The sequence below is a fragment of the Sorex araneus genome, chromosome 2 (assembly GCF_027595985.1).
Source record: "Sorex araneus isolate mSorAra2 chromosome 2, mSorAra2.pri, whole genome shotgun sequence".
Lineage (NCBI taxonomy): Eukaryota > Metazoa > Chordata > Mammalia > Eulipotyphla > Soricidae > Sorex > Sorex araneus.
In genome coordinates this window covers 351,835,025-351,855,740 of record NC_073303.1, presented here as the reverse complement: position 1 = coordinate 351,855,740, position 20,716 = coordinate 351,835,025, and the positions used below count along the sequence as shown (strand labels likewise).

Sequence of the window (20,716 nt, the reverse complement as noted above, 5' to 3'; positions counted from 1 at the left end):
TAGGGGGTTTGCCTTGCACACAGCTAACCCAGGTTCGATTCCCAGCATCCCATCTGGTCCGAGCACCGCCAGGAGTAATTCCTGAGTGCATGAGCCAGGAGTAACCCCTGAACATTGCCAGGTATGACCCAAAAAGAAAAAAAAATCGCATATACACATAGAAAAATGAAAACATTTGTGAAATAGGAACATATACTATAAATTTGAAGCTCAATTTAGAGAAATATTATTTTAGTTATTTTTTAAAAAGAAAGTGTACATTATCTCAAATTAATATGTATTGAAGGAAAAGGATCAAATTTTAAAAGGTGAATAAAAATACAAGCGTAAATTGGGCGGCTGCTTTGCATACAGCTAACCCAAATTTGATCTCTGGCAGAGCATACGGTCTCTTGAGAACTGCCAGTAGAAACAAGCTGTGAGCATAGAGCTTTGTCCTCCCAAACAAACAAATAAATGAAAACAAAAGTAGAAGCCTTCAGATAGCTACTTGATTCTGTAGAATAATAACTGTCTATTTGGGGATTAAATAGGAAAGAACTGAAGAACAGCACAAAAATTAAAAAATTAAAAAATCCAAGGCAGAGGTATATAGTTGGGAAGGAACAAGCCTATATATTCTCTCATCTCCACTGCATTTTTTCTGGCTTTTTGTCCCCTAAGCTTAGTACGCATAGCTCTCAAGGCCTCTATTCCTGCAGGGGCTTCTGTGTGAAATGTTCATCTCCGTATCACCACATAGTTGTTCCCTAACTTACTTCATCTTTACAAAAATGCTCTTCTAAAGACACCTTCCCTGTCCAATCCTTAGAAAATTGCAACTACCTAACCACATCCAACATTCCCCTATCATCCTTCTCTCATTTAATATTCCCCATAATATATATATGCATATATATATTTCTTTTCCTGTTCAACTATGTGTCTACCGTCAATCCAAACAGTAGAATGTAAAAGCCACAAAGACAAAGATTTTAAGTGTTTTATTCTCTGTTGCATTATCTCCAGCACCTAGAATAGTTTCTAATATATATCAAGAATGCAAAGAAAAAATACATATGAAGGAATAACTAAGTCAATAGGATCTGGAAAGGCAAAACAATTAAACTGGAGCTGAATGATTCTAGAAAGGGCTAATGATGTTCGATCCTTTGACTGAAAATTCTCTTTTCATTATTTTCTATTATAGGCAGACACCGAGTCATAACTAATAATTAAAACAATCCACACAGTTATCAAGACTGATACCTAAACTCTAACTAAAAACAACATTTATGCATGTTGAAAATATTCAACAAAATTTTCTTTAAAAAAATGAGTTTTGTAAGATGGTTATAATGGTGTTAAAGCATACAAATCGATTTATCTTCTAATACCAGGGCATATATTTTCAAAAGAGGAAATTTTCAATATGAAGAGCATAAAACATTCTTCTCAAATTAGAATTTTTGGGAAAATATGAGTCGATCAATTTCTACAATGTACACTCAATTTTACATGCAGAGTAGCACAAAACTGTTTTACCTAAAATTAAAAGATCTTTTCTTAATTTCAGTATAATTTAAAATAGATGCCTAATGTACTTTCTCTAGTATCAAAATTAGATTCGTGTAATGTGATCACAAACACTGAAAATTACATGGTTCTCATAATGTTAACAATAAATATTCTGTATGTCTTTAATAAAATATTTAAGCACAGTTTATTTTCACATTGCATATGAATCCAATTATATGCCCTAAAGAACCAATAAAATTCTTTGCATTGATGATTATCTAGAATATTTTGCTGAGAAGAAAAGTCATAAAGATGCATCATAAAAAACGTTATTTAATAAAGATGAGTATTTAGCTTATTAATCAAAATTAGCGTCCCAAAGACCAAGATAAAAATGTTTTCTGATGGCATTTTTCCTGGAGAAAACTTGAAAAGCTTTGTAACTCACCTCAAGATTTTCACCATCTGCACCTTCTTTCGTTTTAGAAGCAGGAGGAGGAGAAGACACAGGAGGAAGAGGGCTAGTAATAATTTGAGAGCTGGAAGAATAAAAGAAAACATTCACTGATATAAAGATAAACAAACCTGTAGTATAGGGCACCTCAACTGTGTCTGGTCAAATATTACTTTCCAACCTATGTAGTAACACTAGAGTCATCACATTCTAGAAAAAAAAAAATTCTTTGAGTAAAAGTTTCTTGGATATTTGTTGTCATTCTGAATAGTAAAGGTTCTAATAAGTACAATTTTTTAAAAGTTAATTTTGCTTTTCATGACTATTTTCCAAATACGAAGTCATAAGAAGCTCCGAATTCTTTTTACCTTAAAATAAAACAAAACAATGACAACAACAAAAACCTCAAAAACTATGACCAGCAGACCATAATTTGAGAAATACTGTTAAATCCATTCTGTCATAAAAATCTTAAATGCATTTCCAATAAAACTTCTAGGTGAGTTCAGGAATGAAGAAGACACATAACTATGTCAAGAGACTGAAGGCCTCCAAAGTGCTGTTGAAGAAAACATAAGGGATTGCTTCTTAAATATCTAAAAATATAAATTATCTTAGGGAAGGGAAAAATGTTTTTTTTTCCCCCACCTTTACAGTTCATCCCCAACTGAAACACAAAAAGATATATTGCAATCATATAGAACAATTCAGAGAATAAAAGTCAGCTGATGAAAATGATAACACATCTATATCACAAAAATGTCCTGTTTTCATTTTCTTTTCCTATGAACAGCAATGTCATCTAACACTTTCTAACCCCTTGTATTTGAGCTCATTCATTTACTCTTTAAACAATCATTAAAAATATCAGTTCCTATCATTTATATTCCAATTTTTAGATGTGAAACACAGAGAGAATAGTAATATACAATTTAAAGAACTAGTTACATTACGGGACCAAATTTTTTAACTCAAGAATTATAATTCCATGGCCTGCAACAGTGCTCTGTAATTATTAATTTGTATTCTGTGCATGCATATGCCATATTCATTAGCAAAGCTTTAAACTTAGTACCTACTGGAATAAGAAGTCTGAGAGGTGAAAACAATCATATTTGAATATGAAGCACCACCTGAATATCCGTACCTATCTATCTCTGCAGAATTTATTCCAGAATTTGACACACTCTCTGACACTGAACCCTGACTGTCCTTCTTGGCAGGTTCTAACCCATTCTTGATGTCATCAAAATTTTCATATTTAAGAGCTTGCACCAGTTGTAATAGGTACATCAATAAGTCCTATAAAACAAACAAAAAAAATAGGTGAATTAGGAAAGCAATTGCAAAATAAATGTAGAAAGAAAATTAATTTATTCCTTAAAAACGAAACTATCAACAACTACTTCTCAATTTATCACTAAGCCACTTGTCAACTTTTGCATGTTACTAGGCCCATATTTTTCTACCTCCATTTTTTCTTATGAGGTTGGTGTATTTTTGTGTGTGTGCAGATGGGGGAGTGGGAGTTGGTTGTGTGTTCTTTTTTAAAGAGTTCCACCAGTGCTTTATATATCTTGAATACTAATTCTTTCTCAGATTAGTGGTGAACAAATATTTTCTTCCAGACTGTGGGTGTGTTTTTATTTATTCTGATAATTTACTCCATATAATATACCATCAGTGCAATGAAAAAACAGCATTGAGATATGTCACACCAGAAAACTTCAAAACAAAAAAACTGGGGGCCGGAGCGATAGCACAGTGGGTAGGGCGTTTGCCTTGCACGCGGCCGACCCGGGTTTGATCCCCGGCATCCCATATGGTCCCCAAGCACCGCCAGGAGTAATTCCTGAGTGCAAAGCCAGGAGTAACCCCTGAGCATCGCTGGGTGTGACCCAAAAACCAAAAAAAAAAAAAACAGTACAAATTTCAAGTTTTTTCAAAAAGGTACTAGGAAAAAAAAAAAAACGTCTTTAATTCACTCACCAGCATCTGTGTGTAGTATCCAATATTCAAAGTACCCTTTCTTTAGATATGAAGTTCAATTATAAGTAAAATTCCACTCACTTAATAAGTAGTCATCATATCATGGGGAGGGGGGTATTGGGAGACTTGGACAAAACCCAGTGCTGCTCAGGGATTGGTACTGAGAGATTCAGGAACTATAGGGGGTGTTGAGCCCAGGTCGGACATGGACGAGGCAAGCACCCTACATGCTATACCACCACTCCATCCCCAGTCGCACATCTTAAAAACTCCTTCGAGCATGAAAGGCACAGCGTCATACTTCAAAACAACACAAAACTGTTTCCATATCAAGCAGTTGAACAAAAATATCCCAAGAAGAAATATTTTCTGATTGGTGACCACCAGTCTTCTCAACAAAGGAATCCTAATACTTCAGAGTACTGATACAGAGCCCCAGGACAAAACCACTTCCTGACCACCCCCCTCTGGTCCCCCCCATTTCTTACTGAATTAAAAGTAACTTTTCATATAGGCATCTTCAGTTAGAGAAATACAAGTTCTGACCTTGCCTCCCAGATAATCAAGGAAAAGTACTTCTATTTTTCTTGCACATTTCAAGCCTTTGCTCATACTGCATTGTTCTTTCCACTTGGAATGTAAACGCATATCCAACTGTGAAATTCTACTCTTCCTGCAATGTTCAATGGGGAATTTCTCCTTTTTAGTCACACAGCTATAAGAAATATGGTTTTCAAAATTCGCAAATAGAATTAACATTAGCAAATCAAATTCAGAAAGATTAAAAAGACTGAGCTGGATTTCTTTTACAAGTGCAGGACCGTTGTAATGCTACAATTTCACATAAGCTATAGAATGAAGCACGTCAGATGCTACCTGCACAAAATATTAGAACCTTGGCCTGAAGGAATAGCTCAGGGGCTCAGAGTAGCTGCCCTGCAAGTATATATATAGCCATGGATCCATATCACCAATGTCCCACATGCACTGACCGTCATCTGAACTCTCTGCTCTTTGAGCCTAGCAGCTGAGCTGCCTGCCAGACTGGCTGCCACTAGTGGTGTCTAGCCCTTACACTGCACGTGAGTATAAGCACCACAAAAAGGGCACAACACTCAGCAATCACACCACAAAGAAGTGGGCGATCTGGGCCATAAAAGCTCATTAATAGCCATGATCCAGAGACTCCCAAGCTCTCTTGGAAGAGAGCAATATTTTACAAAACATGCCATGGAGATGCTTCTGGACTCCAAAGTCACCATCCAATATTTTTTTTTTTAATTAATCTCTATTCCCGGAGTGCAAGGCTGCAGCATCGCATACTCTATACCACTGATGTACCGAGAGTAGCTACCACATTTGATGGGGTGTAAAGTAGAAGGCAACTCATGTCAGGGAGAGAAATATGTGTGTTTTTTAACACACACACACACACACACACACACACACACATACACACACATAAGTACATAAGGCACAACCTTTAACAACTTGTTGGTAATCTCTTATATAAGGGCTTAATGGCTCCAGGGTGAAATATAGCAATCTTCTCACACTTTCCTCTAAGGAAATTTATTTGGATCACTTTTACTGATTATTCATAATAAACAATACAAAATAAATTATTTAGGTGCACTTTGGGGACAGGGTTTGGAGGTCGAGGTGGAAGCATTCGAATAGGGTGGTGGGTAGGTGTAATGGTGTGGCACTGGTGTTGGAATATCACATGCAAGAAATTATGGGAACAAGTTTATAAAAATTAAATTAAATTGAAAAAAGAAGAGGTTGGCAAGAGTCCTGGTCTCAGCATAGCAGGACCTCCAGATGACCACTGCCACATACAATGTGTATGTACCTTAGCGAAGAAGTCTACAAACACCACAATGAAGGAATGTGAACATCAGTGAGCCCCGGCCCATGTATCAGCACTGTATGTGGACCCCCCCATCTAGGAGCACCACAGCTGAAAATGTGGAGAACCACAGCCAGGCATATGACCAAACCTGATCACTGCACAACAGCAAGGCAAGGTGGAATGGCACAGAAATAAAATTAAAACATTAAGACCCACTTAATATCTACCAGACATACAAATTGCTGAAGTGATTGGGTGCAAGTTGGTATTATCATTAATTTCAGCATCAAAATTTTCACATGCATTATAAGCTGATGATTAGCAGATAGCATGATGCTAAATGAATTTAAAATTAAGATCCTATCCAATATTTCTTGTATCCATAAGATAAATCACTATGGTAACTAAGTAAGGTATCATTTTTTTAGACTTTATTTTTGCTTTTACTTTTGGGCCATATCCAGTAGTGCTCCAAACTTTCTCCTGGCTCTGCACTCAGGGGTCACTCGTGGCAGGCTTAGGGTACCACAGAGGGCGCCAGGGATAGAACCTGGGTTAGCCACATCCAAGTAAAGTGTCTTACCTGCTTTACTATGGTCCATAGTCAAAAAATATATATATGTATATATACAGATATATATATATAAAGAAAAACCATATAGATTTCCATTTAGCAAGAAAGAGAAATTTAAGGAGTAAGGTAGTTGGTAATTTGAACAATAGCTATTAGGAAAAAAATTTAATTAAAAACATTTAAATATGTTTAATTTTTATAAAACTGCAACTTGAATAGAAATATTCTATAGTTTATTAAGGCTTTATATGCTTCCAGGAAAAAAGGCTTAATAACAAATATGTCAATTTCTCCCTAATGAAAAAACTAAATCTAATTTTCACCTACTAGTCTTGAGGCATTTTAAGAAAATGGCAAAATTTTCGGGAAATTATTGACAAAGACAAATGTTAAACAATTAATTTTTATAAAGGCAATATATGTAATCATATAAAGTTATTATAAAATGGCAGAAATTCAAATATGAAGGTAGAAAAACAATTTATAGAGGATTGTCAGCAAAATACATAAAAGCATATTTTTAGCCTAATATAATTTTAAAGCAAGCTATTTATTCAGGAATAGGGAAAAATGCATATAGAAGTCAATCTACTAAAATAATTACGGTGAAAAACTGAAAATGATGATCAGAAGAGGCAGACTACATTACATAACAAATGCAGTACAATATTATGCGGCTACTTAAAAATAATGACCCCCAGGGACTGGTGCAGTATTATAGTAGGTAGGGAGCTTGAGTTTGCCTTGCATGTGGATACCCGAGTTTGATCCTGGCACCCCAAATGGTCCCCTGAGTCTGTATGCAGAGCCAGGAGTAAGCCCTGAGCACTACTGGTATGGCCCCAAACCCAAAAATAAAATAAAATAAAATCATGTTGACCTACAAATGTCCAAAAGAGACTAGAAACACTCTCTCTCACTCGCTCTCCCTCCCACACATACACAGACACACTCTCTCTCTCTCATATTCCTGAATTTTGCATACTTAGGGGAGCTAATATATATATAGTTAATTTTCTGAGGAACAGAAATACTGGGCCGGGAGAGCGATCAAAGGGCTGAGTATATGCCCAGCATGCCTAAGTTCAATTCCCAGTACCACAAAGCCCTCCTAATACACCAGGGGTGTCCTGAGGGTACCCTGAGCACTGTCAGGGTGGTCCGGGTAGCCCGCAGCATAGCCAGGCCCCGGCAGAGCTGCAACACCAGGCTGAACATCAGCTGAGCTGCCGGGTGATGAGAATGGGTCAACTGTTTTACAGGATCATTCACTCTACTACTTATTTCAGTGATAAATTATACTATAAATAGCCACAGAAAACTCCCTAAAGTCTACATTTGACTTCTTCAGTATTCAGATACTACTATGGAGTCAAGATTATTTTCTTTAAAAAAAAAAAAAAAGATCTTTGATAAGAGTCAATCTGTGGAATCAGAGTCTATAGTTTATTAAGGCTTGGTAAATGAGATCTCAAATATCCATTAACACCATAAGCTAGTATAAACTAAGACTATGTTTGAGAACACATCTATCTATAAAAATTGTTTTTAAAAAATGCTCAATGAGTTTGCCTCATTAGAATCTAATAGAAATTTAAAATGCTTTGCTAACACAAAGTGTTTCTTAATCCCTGGTGGCTATATACGAGATATATATATATAGATAGATAGATAGATAGATAGATAGATAGATATAATATGCATATATATTTATGTAATTTGTAGGCAGGTTAAAGTTAGCTGTTTTGCTTTCCAGAGGATTCAAAACCAACTTTATAAAATCTCCATATACACAAAATTGTCAGCAACAGAAACATTTAAGGAGGAGATGGAAGGAGAATCCGATGACCATGCATCTCGGGGCTTTAAAGGCCCCAGGGGCTTCTCAATGCTACAATTAAATGTGGCTTGTTGTACTGACTGATAGAGGGGATCTGAATTATTCCCAAGCCAGTGCTGCATTAAACCATTTTTCATTAGAATTCCTTTTTCCAGACAGAGCAATACAAGCTCTGCTGCTAGTAAGTGTCCTGGGAGAGATTGTCCTATCACGGAACATATCAGGAAGTAAATTTTCATTTCACAGAGGAGTCCCAGGGGGAATATTTTAATTTTACTTCTGAAAACACACCTAGTATATCCTCTTCCTCTCACACAAAAAAAAGCACAGATACACAAATACATACACAGATACACAAATACATACACAGACAAACAGACACATAAACACACACATACTCTTATGAGGCTCCAGTTTAAGATATACCCGAAGAGCAGCCAAGAATTATAATAATTATAATGTACTGAGGTACCTCATCATCTGCCTGCCTCAGTCGGGCAACAGCGTAACGCCTCACAGTTGGGTTGGTGTAATGAGAGGACAGCAGTTCCAAGGAATCCTCAACGTCCATGGGCTTCCATTTTCCCAGAAGCTCCAATGCCTGTTTGGCCTCTTGAGGTAGATCCCAATTTACACACTTCAAGAATTTTGTCAAAGCCTAAAATCAGAAAATATTCTCATATTAGAAAAGGCAAGCCTATAATTCAGAGTGGAAAAGGCCAAGAGTAATCAAGCAGAGTTCTGCTTGGTCCTAATGGCAGAGTCATAAAGTCAAGAACTGACTCATTGGATAGACACTCAACAGTGCTAAACACACGATTCCAGAAAAACAGTGCAAAATGGGGAAAAGGCGTATTGCTTATACTACTTTTTTTAGGTCAAATCACTTTAAAAAAGTAATGTGAATTTGTAATTTTCTTAAAAATAATTGCCTTTGTCATTTTATCAATATATTAGATTTATAGACCATTCTCCACACATTTGGACAAGCCTCACACATGAAAGAACCAGCAGAGGAACCCAAGTGTGCAGGAGCCAGGGCTGAGATCTCCACGCCTGCTCAGATTGGGACTGGGCCTCTTGCACCCACATCCCCATTTTCCAGTAGCTAGGCAGTCACACCCAGAAACTGCCCTGGCACCATGTAATCCCATCAATGGCCAACAGCGAGACTATAAAACCAAGCTTCCGGAAAGCACAAGGCCGTGATATCTGATAGCCTAGTTCTCCCTCTTGGAGAACCTGGCAAGTTTGGTCTGCCTTGTACACAGCCGATCCAGGTTCGATTCCCAGCATCCCAAAGGGTCCCCTGAGCACCACCAGGAGTAACTGCTGAGTGCAGAGCCAGGAGTAACCCCTGAGCATTGCCGGGTGTGACCCAAAAAGCAAAAAACAAACCAAGTATCTGTCCCTTGGACCAATGGTTTCCCAGAACTGGAAAGGAGGATTTCAACTACATAGAGTATGTGTATGTTTCTAATAGAGAGAAGTAACTATTTTGTTGTGGAGGTTGTGGTCATGTTTCTAGAACACAACCAGAGCTGTTGTAGGCACAAGGGATCAAACACAAAACCTCATCATACCTAAAATCCAGGATGACTGACTTCCAGGTCATTTATGTTTCATCAGTTTCCCCTTTGCCCTTAGACATTGCCATTCCCTAAATTTAACTCATGCCCTTGGAATCATTACACAATCAAAGCTGATCTCCTAAGTCTACTTCAAACTCCTATGTTATTTCCTAGATTACTTCTTTTTTTTTTTTTTTCACCTTTTTGGGTCACACCCGGCGATGCACCAAGGTTACTCCTGGCTCTGCACTCAGGAATTATTCCTGGCAGTAATGACTGCTGGGCTCTCCAAGAGGGACAAAGGAATCAAACTAGGACTAAGTAAAAATCTTAAAATCAAACAAAACGTACCGCTTATATCTGTTACCTCACTCCAAACCTACAACTTACACATTACACTAAGTTCACCTTCACTGCCCTTCAAACAACATTTAAATTAGCCGACGTTACACAGGACAGTCTAGCTCTTGTCTAAAACTCTTTCCTGCACTTCACCAAAATGGATCATCTTCTCAAAGGCCAACTTGTAGAAATCAACTTCTCTCAGAAGTTCTCAGCAATCCTTAATTCTTTAGTAGTTGCCCTAACTTTACTTAAGTCATGCTCTTCTAAATGTTAAATGCTTTTGTGGGCAAGCCTACATCTAAAGCTGACGGTTTCATTCCCCAGGATAGCCCCTTGCTATTCTCCACCTGTTGCTCCCTATTTAACGTAACGCTTCCTTCTTCCATGTAATATAGACTGCCTTAATAACTTGAAATACAGTCTACCTTAGTAACTTTATTCCATGGACTTAATTATATTTCTAAAATGTAGTTCTAGATTGAATGTGTAAATGAAGTAATACTTCTTAAGTAACTACAGCAAAAGCTTTTCCATTTCACACTACATCAGCAGTCTTAATAAAAATGTGTGGATACATACTTATTATAAGCAAATCTTGCAGCAGGTCAATATACTCAATTTGCTAACTAAGACAATCTAACTCCCAGATTCTCAAGTTGATGTACTTATTAGTAAGATTTATAAACTTCAGCCAAAGAAACATAAGGCACTGTACAAAAAATTACTCAACTTTATAATGCTGCTACAAATGTAAACAAGAAGGTAGCCGAAAACACAAGAAGAGGAATGATAAAGACAAAAGAATGCAAATTTGAAGAGAATGCAAATTTGAAGAGAACAATATGATAATATTTAATCTCAAGTTTTGATAATAGCTATGTTCAGAGTAAATTAACACCAATATACAAATATACTGGAGCAATAGCACAGCGGGTAGGGCATTTGCCTTGCATGCGACCAACCCGGGTTCGATTCCTTCGTCCCTCTGGGAGAGCCTGGCAAGCTCTGTGTGGCGTATTTGATATGCCAAAAACAGTAACAAGTCTCACAGTGGAGATGTTACTGCTGCCCACTCGAGTAAATCGGTGAACAATGGGACGACAGTGCTACAGTGACAGTGCTTTATACAAATAAATAACTGAAACAAATCATTTTATTATGATTGTTAATCTGCCTCTCCAATAAGATCACCGTATTCTACATTAATAGCAAAAACTACTTTGCTAAATCCTTCCCAAACTTAGAATCACAACACTGCTTCCTTCTCTCCTTAAAATCGTCTATTCTGCTGAGCAGAAAACAGTATACTCTTCACATATATGTTTAGGTTAAACATCTGCAAACTCAACTACTGAAAACTTCTCCATTATTGCTGAAGAAAATCCTCTTCCTTTGCTCAAGACTCTTCTGATGCCATCTGGTTTTCCACATCAACCAATTTCCTAATTCTCCACAGACATCTGTGGTGTGCCTCTCTCCTGGTCCGTGAACACAATCATTTCACTGGCATTGCCGTTTTCACTATGTAGACGCAATTTATTAAATCAGCATCCAGGCATGAGTTACTCAAGCCCCAGTAACTCTTACTGCCCAGATGGGGAAGGTAGAGGGGTGGGGTGTTTAATCCTCTAATCACAGGGTTGGTTTCTCAGAGCAAAGACCCCATTCTCCCAGAAGTCACTTCATTGGCATAAAATCAGGTATAGCTAAAAGGGTTTAGTGTGCATGAACAATAAAAGATGTTCTCATCTCTACCACTCAGGAAATATCAAGGGCTTAAAAAACTCATAGGATACGGGGATGAAAACAAAATATTTATTATAGATATTTCCTATTATAGCAAATCGATTATTCTATTTTCATTCCAAATATTCAAAAACAAAATATTTTCTCACCCTGTTCTTCCCATATACCATATTTTCTTCATTATGCACTCAGAAGGGTGAACTCCGAGACATATTATACATCCTTCATTCTGTGTTGTTTTGTTCTTTTTTTGTGGGGGAGGGGGGACAACTCAGCTGTACTCAGGGCTAACTCCTGGCTCTGAGCTCAGCGATCATTCCCAGAGGTTGGGGGTCCATATGAGGTGCCAGGATCGACCCTGTGTTGGCCGTATGCAAGGCAGGCATGCTACCAGCAGGACTATCACCCCGGCCACACATACTCCATTCTGACCCCTGACCTCCAGATCAGTACATGAGCCTCCTAATTATATCTCCTTTAATAACAATCAGCTCTGCTCAAATCCTGATTCGCCTGCATACAAATTTGTACACTTCAAAAGCAAACATTAATACAAATGTTAATCTATAATAATGCACAGCTGAAATCTCATGATGCAACACTGCTCTCATATGGGACTTAATTAAAAAACAATAGGGAGCAACAAAAGGCCAAAGACAACAGAATTCTCCAGCTCTGTGTATTAGTGGGAGTTGGGGAGACTAGGGGAAGGGAGGATGTTGAATGGGATGTTGACAGAAGGAAGTGGGTACTCGCTTGAGACAGGTGTCACTGCGAGGACGATATATACATAAAATCATTATACCATCATTAACAGCATTGTAAATTACAGTAGCCCAATAAAGGTTAAAAACTCAATTTAAAGAAAGAGGCGGTGTGGTAGACAATATGCCCAGCATGTTTGATTTCCAGCACCACATGTAGCAGTGGACACCCCTCTCCCGGTCTCCTATCCAGCCCCAGTGGCATGAACAATGAAACTTCAGGCTATAGTCCCACTGGATGGGGGAAAAGTATTGAAAGACAAGTATATAAAAATAATAAATTTCAAATTATACTCTTGAAAAAAAAAACAAGGTCCTTAATTCATTTTAAAACTTCATATAACTTCACTTTAAATATTTATATATGTTTTTAAAAGATGTAACATTATTTTATTTGTTTTTTAATTTGGTGACCAGGGACCACTCCTAGAGGGACTTGGAGGACCCTATGGGTTGCTGGGGATCAAACCTAGATCCACTCCACACAAAGCAAGCGCCATACCCACTGTACTGTCACTCCAGTGCACAAACCTATTTTTTATTTATTTTTATGTCTTGAGTCATGCCTGGTTGTGCTAAGGTCTTACTCCTGGTTCTGTGCTCAGGGACCACTCCTGACAGTGCCAAAGGGACCACATAAGGTGGCAGAATTGAAGCTGGGTCAGTCACATGCAAACTCTACCTGAAGTACTACCTCTCTAGCCCCCAAATTTACATTCTGAAAGAAAATTTAATTTGTTATGGCACAATCTACTGTGTTAGGGTTTTCCTGGTAACTGTAAAATCCTGTTGACAAGGTAGAATTTAAGCCTCATGACTACCTGACTCCATTCTATTTTGTAACTACTAATACACATTTCTCAGTCTCCTGGATTGCTATCATATTCACCCTTTCTCTCCCTATGCTTCCAAATTTTTTTCTCAAACTTTTAAGGCCATCTTAGTTCTGGGAAATCTTATTCCACACTGATCTTGTCTCTCCCACGACCCCAATCTATGAATAAATTACCAAAAGTTTTACTAAAAGTAAAAACTTTAATTAACATCCAGTACTTCTCCATTATGATTGTATAAGAGGGTCTTTTTCCTCAAATGATTAGATATTTATGAAGACAGAGGCATAATATCTCAAAGTTTAGAAACCTGAATAGTGAAAGGCCACAAGTTGATAACAAGAACTTGACGAACTGAATTCCTGCTTGCTATTCATTATCAACTTATCATGAAGGAAAGAAAATTCTTATCCTATCACTGTCTATTTCAAAAGTATCCTCATAAGAACACTGAGAGCATCACTATCACCCTTCTACCATGACACATCCTCTTTCTGCTTCACCAGCATAATAAAAAGCCATTAAAAAAGGGTGTCACTTTTTAGCTTTCCTTTTTTGTTTGTTTGTTTTGGCTTTTGGGGTCACACCCCGCTATGCTCGGGGGTTACTCCCTCCTAGCTTTGCACTCAGGAATTACTCAGGTATTCAGGGGACCATACAGGATGCTGGGGATGGAACCTGGGTCAGCCTCGTGCAAGGCAAATGCCCTACCCGCTATACTATCATTATGGCCTCAAAAGGTGTTATTTTTTAATTCACATTTTGTAAGAAACATCTGTTTATCATTTTAAAAGCTATATTAGGGGCTGGAATGATAGCATAACCAGGAGGGTGTCTGCCTTGCACGCGTTGACTCTGGTTCAATTCCCAGCATCCCATATGGTCCCCTCGAGCACTGCGAGGAGTAATTCCGGAGTGTAGAGCCAGGAGTAACCCCTGTGCATTGCCAGGTGTGGCCCAAAAAGGAAAAACAAAAGCTATATTATAGGTATTATTAAAATGGGGCTGGAGCAATAGCACAGCAGGTAGGGAGTTTGCCTTGCACATGGCCGACCTGTGTTCGATTCCTCTGCCCCTCTCAGAGAGCCCGACAAGCTACTGAGGGTATCTCGCCCGCACAGCAGAGCCTAGCAAGCTACTGGTGGCATATTTGATATGCCAAAAACAGTAACAAGAAGTCTCACAATGGAGATGTTACTGGTGCCTGCTCAAGCAAATCAATGAGCAACGGGATGACAATGATACAGTGACCATAAAAATGAGTTACTTCTAAAAACTAAGGAATTCAAATTTTTAAAAACTAAATGAATTTAACTGAGTTTTACAGACAAAGTTTACTGTGAACTATTTTAGGTGCAGTATCAATTATTACTTGACAGGTGACATAAAGAGAACAAACTAAATTAAAAGTAATTAAGTAGTATAACTATGTAAGAACCAATTTCCAGTAAGTTGTATTTTAGATATTGCTTTCTCTCCAAGAAATCTTTTTAGCCTTAGAGAACAAACATCAAATATCCTAAATTACAGTCCCCAAATCAATGACAGTTAAAAGAATTTGAGTAAATAAATTAAGGTACAGGAACACAGGAGTATTTGTTTTCTACAAAAGCCACTTTAAATTATTACAGATACAAATGTGGCTATGTGAACAATTTCTCTGGTCACTTCACGGCCAAAGCCAATATATATATAGTTTACTAAAAAGTGTTTCCAGAACATTAAAAAATGTTGTTCACCCCACTGTAGTGATCATAAGAATCCTATAATATGTCCTGAGAATTGAAGTTTCATCATTCTCCTCACCAGGACTTGAAATCAACTCATTAAATGAAACTTGTCACACACTTTATATCACTTGAGCATTTTATTTCTTTTGCACATATCTAGAAGTAATTGAATTTCAGTGGGAAGTGACTACTTGTTTAAACAAACAATTTTTCTTGCAAGCCTTTCTATCTAAGGGAGTTCTGCTCTGTAAATCTATTCTATGCTTTCTGAGCCTATACATTTTAACAGGTTTAATTTAGTATCTTGCTATGTATGTCACACAAGACTGCGCTGGAGTCAAGACGCAGTTTCTGTAACCCACGTTATTCTTCATTTAACAGAGCATCACGGTTCAAACCCAATCTGCTTATAAAACACAAAATCACAAACCCATATTTCTATTACTATAAATATAAAAGGAATATTTTCTTTGTGCAGCGAAAAAAGAGACTACCCAAAGTTAAGAGTAAATCTGAAATCCCCCTCTCATTCTTATTATGGATATAAAGGAGAATGAATATGATTAATCCACAAGGAATTTCCCAAGGCATCAATAAAAGATAAAGAGGAAAAGCAGAGGAGCTTGTGATTAACTCTAACAAGATTTTTATCTTTATTTTAGAAAGTAAATACAATTTTTTTCCAAAAAAAAAACCCTTAAAGTAGTTAAAGACGTCTCAAAGATTATAAAACATACTCATTCATTAATTCTCACGTAATTATCTTATAGCTTTCTGACAGATGATAATTTTCCTGATATCTTCTCTGTTCTGTCTCCAATGCATTTTAATATGCCTGCGGAGGCATGTTGACAAAAGCTACAACTATTTTCTCTACGGTCCTCTCTTCATATTTTTACTGACTACCTTCTTATCAAACAAGAAACTTGAACATATCAAGTGGCAGAATTTGGAAGCTTTGTGCTTTTGCACTGATTCCTCAATTTTTCTAAGATGAAAGTATCCTCAATTGGAAACTAGTAACAGCAAAACCTGCCCTGTGCAGCTGCTGAGGGCCTGAAAAGGTCACTATTGAAAGATGTCCGTTATTATTATAGATGCTAGTTACTAGTATATCTGAGAAGTCAGTCCTAGTAACTATTTTCTGAGAATTTACAGAACTATTTCTAAGAATTAGAAGAGACATGTGGTACCAAGGATAGAACCTGGGCTGGAAGTGTTCGAGGCAAGTAACTTAACCTCTGCACCATCTCTGGCCTCCAAATTTTAACTTTTTATACTCTCTCTTCACATCTGCTGTAGAATCCTGTACTTCTTTAAATAATAGAAATATGCTGCTAGACACCCAGACTTAGAAAGTGAGAAAAAACCTATAGGAGGGATGCAACATTACCACGCACCGACTATGCAACAGATTATCACCAATATTATCATACCCGTAAAAAACAGGTTGTCAGCCTCAGAAAAATGAGAAAACCAAGCTTCCAAAGCAATTTACCTCATTTACGTATAGTGTGTATGATATCTGAATTGAACTCAAGTCTCTCTGACTTTTAAGCCCTGTCTATGCATCAATAAATAGTATGTGTCTCTGTGTAAAAAACTAATTCTTAGGATCAGAATAAGGGTACAGTGAGCAGGCGCTTTCACTGCACACACTTGACCTGGGTCCAATTCCTGGTACCACATGTGGTCTCCCAAGCACTGTCAGGAGTGATCCTTGAGAACAGAACCAAAAGTAATTCCTCAAGCACCACTGTATGTAAATCCAAAAGACAAAATAAAATCTAAGTATCATTTATATTACTCAATGCATTTTTCAATTGGTATTCTGGTTTTCCATGGCTGTTTTACCTAAGAAGACTTATTTGAACAAGGTTTATAGATAAATCTGATATAAGAAAATACCCTATGAACTCACCTTTTCTTGATTAGTCAGGTAATATCTAAATTTCCAAACAAGATCCTGTTCTTCATATGTAAGTTGCTTGGTTGGTGGATAACTCACAATAATCTATAACAAAGAAGGAAAAAAAATTTTGTTAAATATACTCTTCCTCTATAATTAGTTTTCACCTATGTAAGTATTTTTGGACTAGAACTATTATAAAAATAAGGAAAAGCATACAACCAGTTAAGAATAATTATGCCACATGTGTCAGTCTAAATAGGATATAATCAGAGTACAAGAGGACAGAACAAATGGAAAAAAGTCATGCCTAATATAAAAATAAATCCTCACTTAACATCACTGATAGGTTCTTAGAAACTAACTTTAAAAAAAATGTTCATATAGCTAACACAAATCCTCTTTAAACAGTCCTTTAGTTCAGTGTCAGATGAAAACTGTTTTGTTTCCATGAAACATTATTATAAAAATGACTTTAAATGATAAAATATTATTTGCAGACCTGCTACTTTAAGCTAATTTCATTCACTTAAGAACAAAGTCAAAATAATAAATGTCCATTTATTCCCCACTCAACCTGGGCAAATAAAGAGAAAAAAAAATAAAACTTTTTAGTTAAATCAATGGAAATACATGTCTGCCGTCTAAGGACTTTATCAGACAATTTATCTAGGGTCAGTTTCTAGGGACTGCTGTATTTTAAAAACATAATTTTACAATTCTCTCTCTCCAGGGCTAATTTATTTACCAAACATTCAAAAAGTATAAAATTCAACAAAAGTGAAATTGTTGCAGTTACAAAGAATTTGTTACCCAAAGAAAATGTATATATCTGAATCACGTTTTAAAAGTGATTATCTCATCAGCTGTACCAAAATACTCCCCTTATTTAAAGCCACCTATTCAATTATTTTTGTCAACAATCTATATGCAAATTATCTTACATTTAGTTGATCTCTTGTGGCAGCATTAGGTTTCAGATCATGGTCAGAAGGTCCACTTCTTAAACTCCGGGCCAGCTTATGGTGTTTGCTCTCAACTAAATTCTCCTACAAATTATTTTAAAATATTTTTCAACAAAAATCAGTTGGAACAACCAGTTAACGAAACAGAAAAAGTGAACCACCATTAAAACTATTTTATAGTAATTAACATTTTACAAGTGTTAACTTTTTGCTTTCTATGCATCCTTTCAAAATACAACCCTATTCTGAAGAAGAAAACTAAGCATATCTTATGCTTTCCTAGACCAAAATATGCTTGTGCCATTATAGCTTCATGAAGTATCTATCCATCACTATCCACTAAATGCTTTCACATCCTCTACTCACTCAAGTATCCCTTCACTCTAAAACATGGGTGGGGAAGGTCCAGGCCACAATCATATAGGACTAGGGAAATCACGAGGTCCAGCCCATGACGAACAGGTATGCTTCTGGTCGGCTGCTCATGGCCTATCTACTTGTACTGTCGTTCAAGCTGTTCTTTTTAGATCTAGACTGATCTCTTCAGAGATACAGCTAGTTTGCTTGGAAATGAATTAAAAGAAAAAAAAAGTGATGTAAACAAGTTTTAAGAATGAATATTATAGCATCAACTGTGCAGCTAAAAAGTTTTTTTTTTTTTTAAAGCCTAGCCTTTTCAATTAAACCTTTATTGCAAGGTAGGAATTCTTGCTTCGGCAGAAAATCTGTAAAATTATTATCTGCAATTTTCAATATGTACCTGTCACAGAAGCATCTAAGTCACCACGACCAGGACGCAATTAGAAGCTCCAACAGCCGTCTTCTACATCTTCTACAGTTTATAGAACTTTACCTTCTGGCATAAACAAACCCGTCCTTGTTTCATGGCATTCCTGATCCTCTAATCTTTCACTAATTCAAATAAAATGGTGCCCCAACCCTGACTATTCTGACTTCACTTTTAGATACTACTATTTGTCGTAAAAATTCTATATGAACCCGATTTTATATAGCTAAGGAGGATTTACTTATGAACCATTTGAGTTTTGATCCCTTAAAGGTTTTTTTAAATTTTTACTGTAAACGAAAGTGTATTATATGGATTAGATCTAAGCACTCAAAAAATTCATCAGAAAACTTACAAAATAACTCACCATAGACATCTGAGGGTCAGGAACTTTCACAATTTCAAAGCTTGTCAAAATTGGAGATGACTCGTCACCATCCTGGATTCCAATGTAACAGGTTAAAGTAAGTAAAACTTAACTAGCCAACCCTAGGTTAGTCCTGGCTGATAGTCCCCTAAGCACCGCCACTAGTGATCCCTGAGCACAGTTCCAGGAGTCAAAGTTTTGAGCAGTCAGGTATAGGCCAAACTCTCCCTCACCCTACAGTAATAAAGAAGCGTTGAATTAAGCAATGAAATTCAATGTTACGGAGCTGGAGCTTATAGGACAGTGGGTAGAGTGTTTGCCTTGCGTGAGGGCAACCTGAATTTGATCCCTGGCATCTCATATCAACCTCTGCACCCCACCAGGAGTAATCCCTGAGTGCAGAGCCAGGAGTAAGCCCTGAGCACTGCCAGATATGGCCCCCAGACAAAACAAAACAAAATAAATTCACGTAACATTATTCTGATAAAGAAGAGTCTGAAAACTAGTAGACTGTTTTATATCACCTGTTAAGTTTTGATCATATAAAATTTATGTTCATACAAGAGCTTGGTAAAAACAATAAGTTCTGATATTCAAATTTTCAGGAAATCAAGGAGTATTATTAAAATATAGCACAATGGTGTGCTATATCATTTACAGAAACTACAAAGTGGATGTTGGTAACTTTTCAAATGATCATAAATGAATTCAATTCAGAGAAGTAGCATTTTTAAGTTTGGAATTAATGTTTACTCAAATTTAGACCAGCAAGAGATGAAGTGCTTTGCTTCTGAGAGACACCTACTCAATATAATACAAACATGAGTAACAATCGATTTCTAAAACAAAGCTGTCATACTGTTGATAGCATCACGACTGAAGAATATTGGCTTCTATTTCTAGCCAATTCAAGCAAGAAAGGTAATTCAGAATCATAGATATCACTGCATACATACTAGAAAACGCTAAACTAATTAAAGTGAAAATTCATTTTTTCCCAGCTGTACACCTGATATCAAATGTTTCTGTCTCTTTCAAATGCTGGCACGTTTATAACTTTAGATACATGCAACAAAATTGAAGAGACAACAAAGTACTGTGACTTAACTTTAGTTCAGTAATTGAGTCTTACACAAAACCACAGATTCCCACAGCTGATGTTTAACGGGCTGGTTCTCAGTCACAACACCAGAAAACACACTTATCAGCCCAACTGTGACAAGTAATCTTCACTAAGGCTATCTGTCACAAAAGACAGGTGACAAGAAAGTCTATTTCCATTAGATTCAATACACTGGCCCAGCAATCTTTACACTAAGTGGAAATATGACAAGGCAGGTAGACAGGCATTAATTTATGGGCAATTTTCAAGCAGCAGTAGAAAGGGGTCAAGAACCTTTTCAAAAATACTTGAAATTCTTCTAATTTCTATTCCGTTATTATGTCATCTATTCTCAAAGTGTCTCTCAAAAGATCTTGCAGAGTGCCAA

At 36.9% G+C, this 20,716-nt stretch overlaps 1 protein-coding gene across 2 annotated transcripts in view; it reads right to left on the bottom strand.

The window, feature by feature from the left end:
• The window catches only part of PIK3C3 (phosphatidylinositol 3-kinase catalytic subunit type 3), a 110,214-nt gene that overhangs the window by 53,349 nt on the left and 36,149 nt on the right, over positions 1 to 20,716 (bottom strand). For both annotated transcript variants that reach the window (XR_008628620.1, XM_055128244.1), the window contains exons 7-12: positions 19,227 to 19,298; positions 18,052 to 18,156; positions 17,120 to 17,212; positions 8,682 to 8,867; positions 3,099 to 3,253; positions 1,946 to 2,036 (exon numbers count right to left, since the gene is read on the bottom strand). Coding sequence is in view for 1 of the 2 variants with exons in the window: in XM_055128244.1 (XP_054984219.1) it covers positions 1,946 to 2,036; positions 3,099 to 3,253; positions 8,682 to 8,867; positions 17,120 to 17,212; positions 18,052 to 18,156; positions 19,227 to 19,298 (702 nt within the window). In the remaining variant the exon portion in view is untranslated. The remainder of the gene's footprint in view (positions 1 to 1,945; positions 2,037 to 3,098; positions 3,254 to 8,681; positions 8,868 to 17,119; positions 17,213 to 18,051; positions 18,157 to 19,226; positions 19,299 to 20,716) is intronic.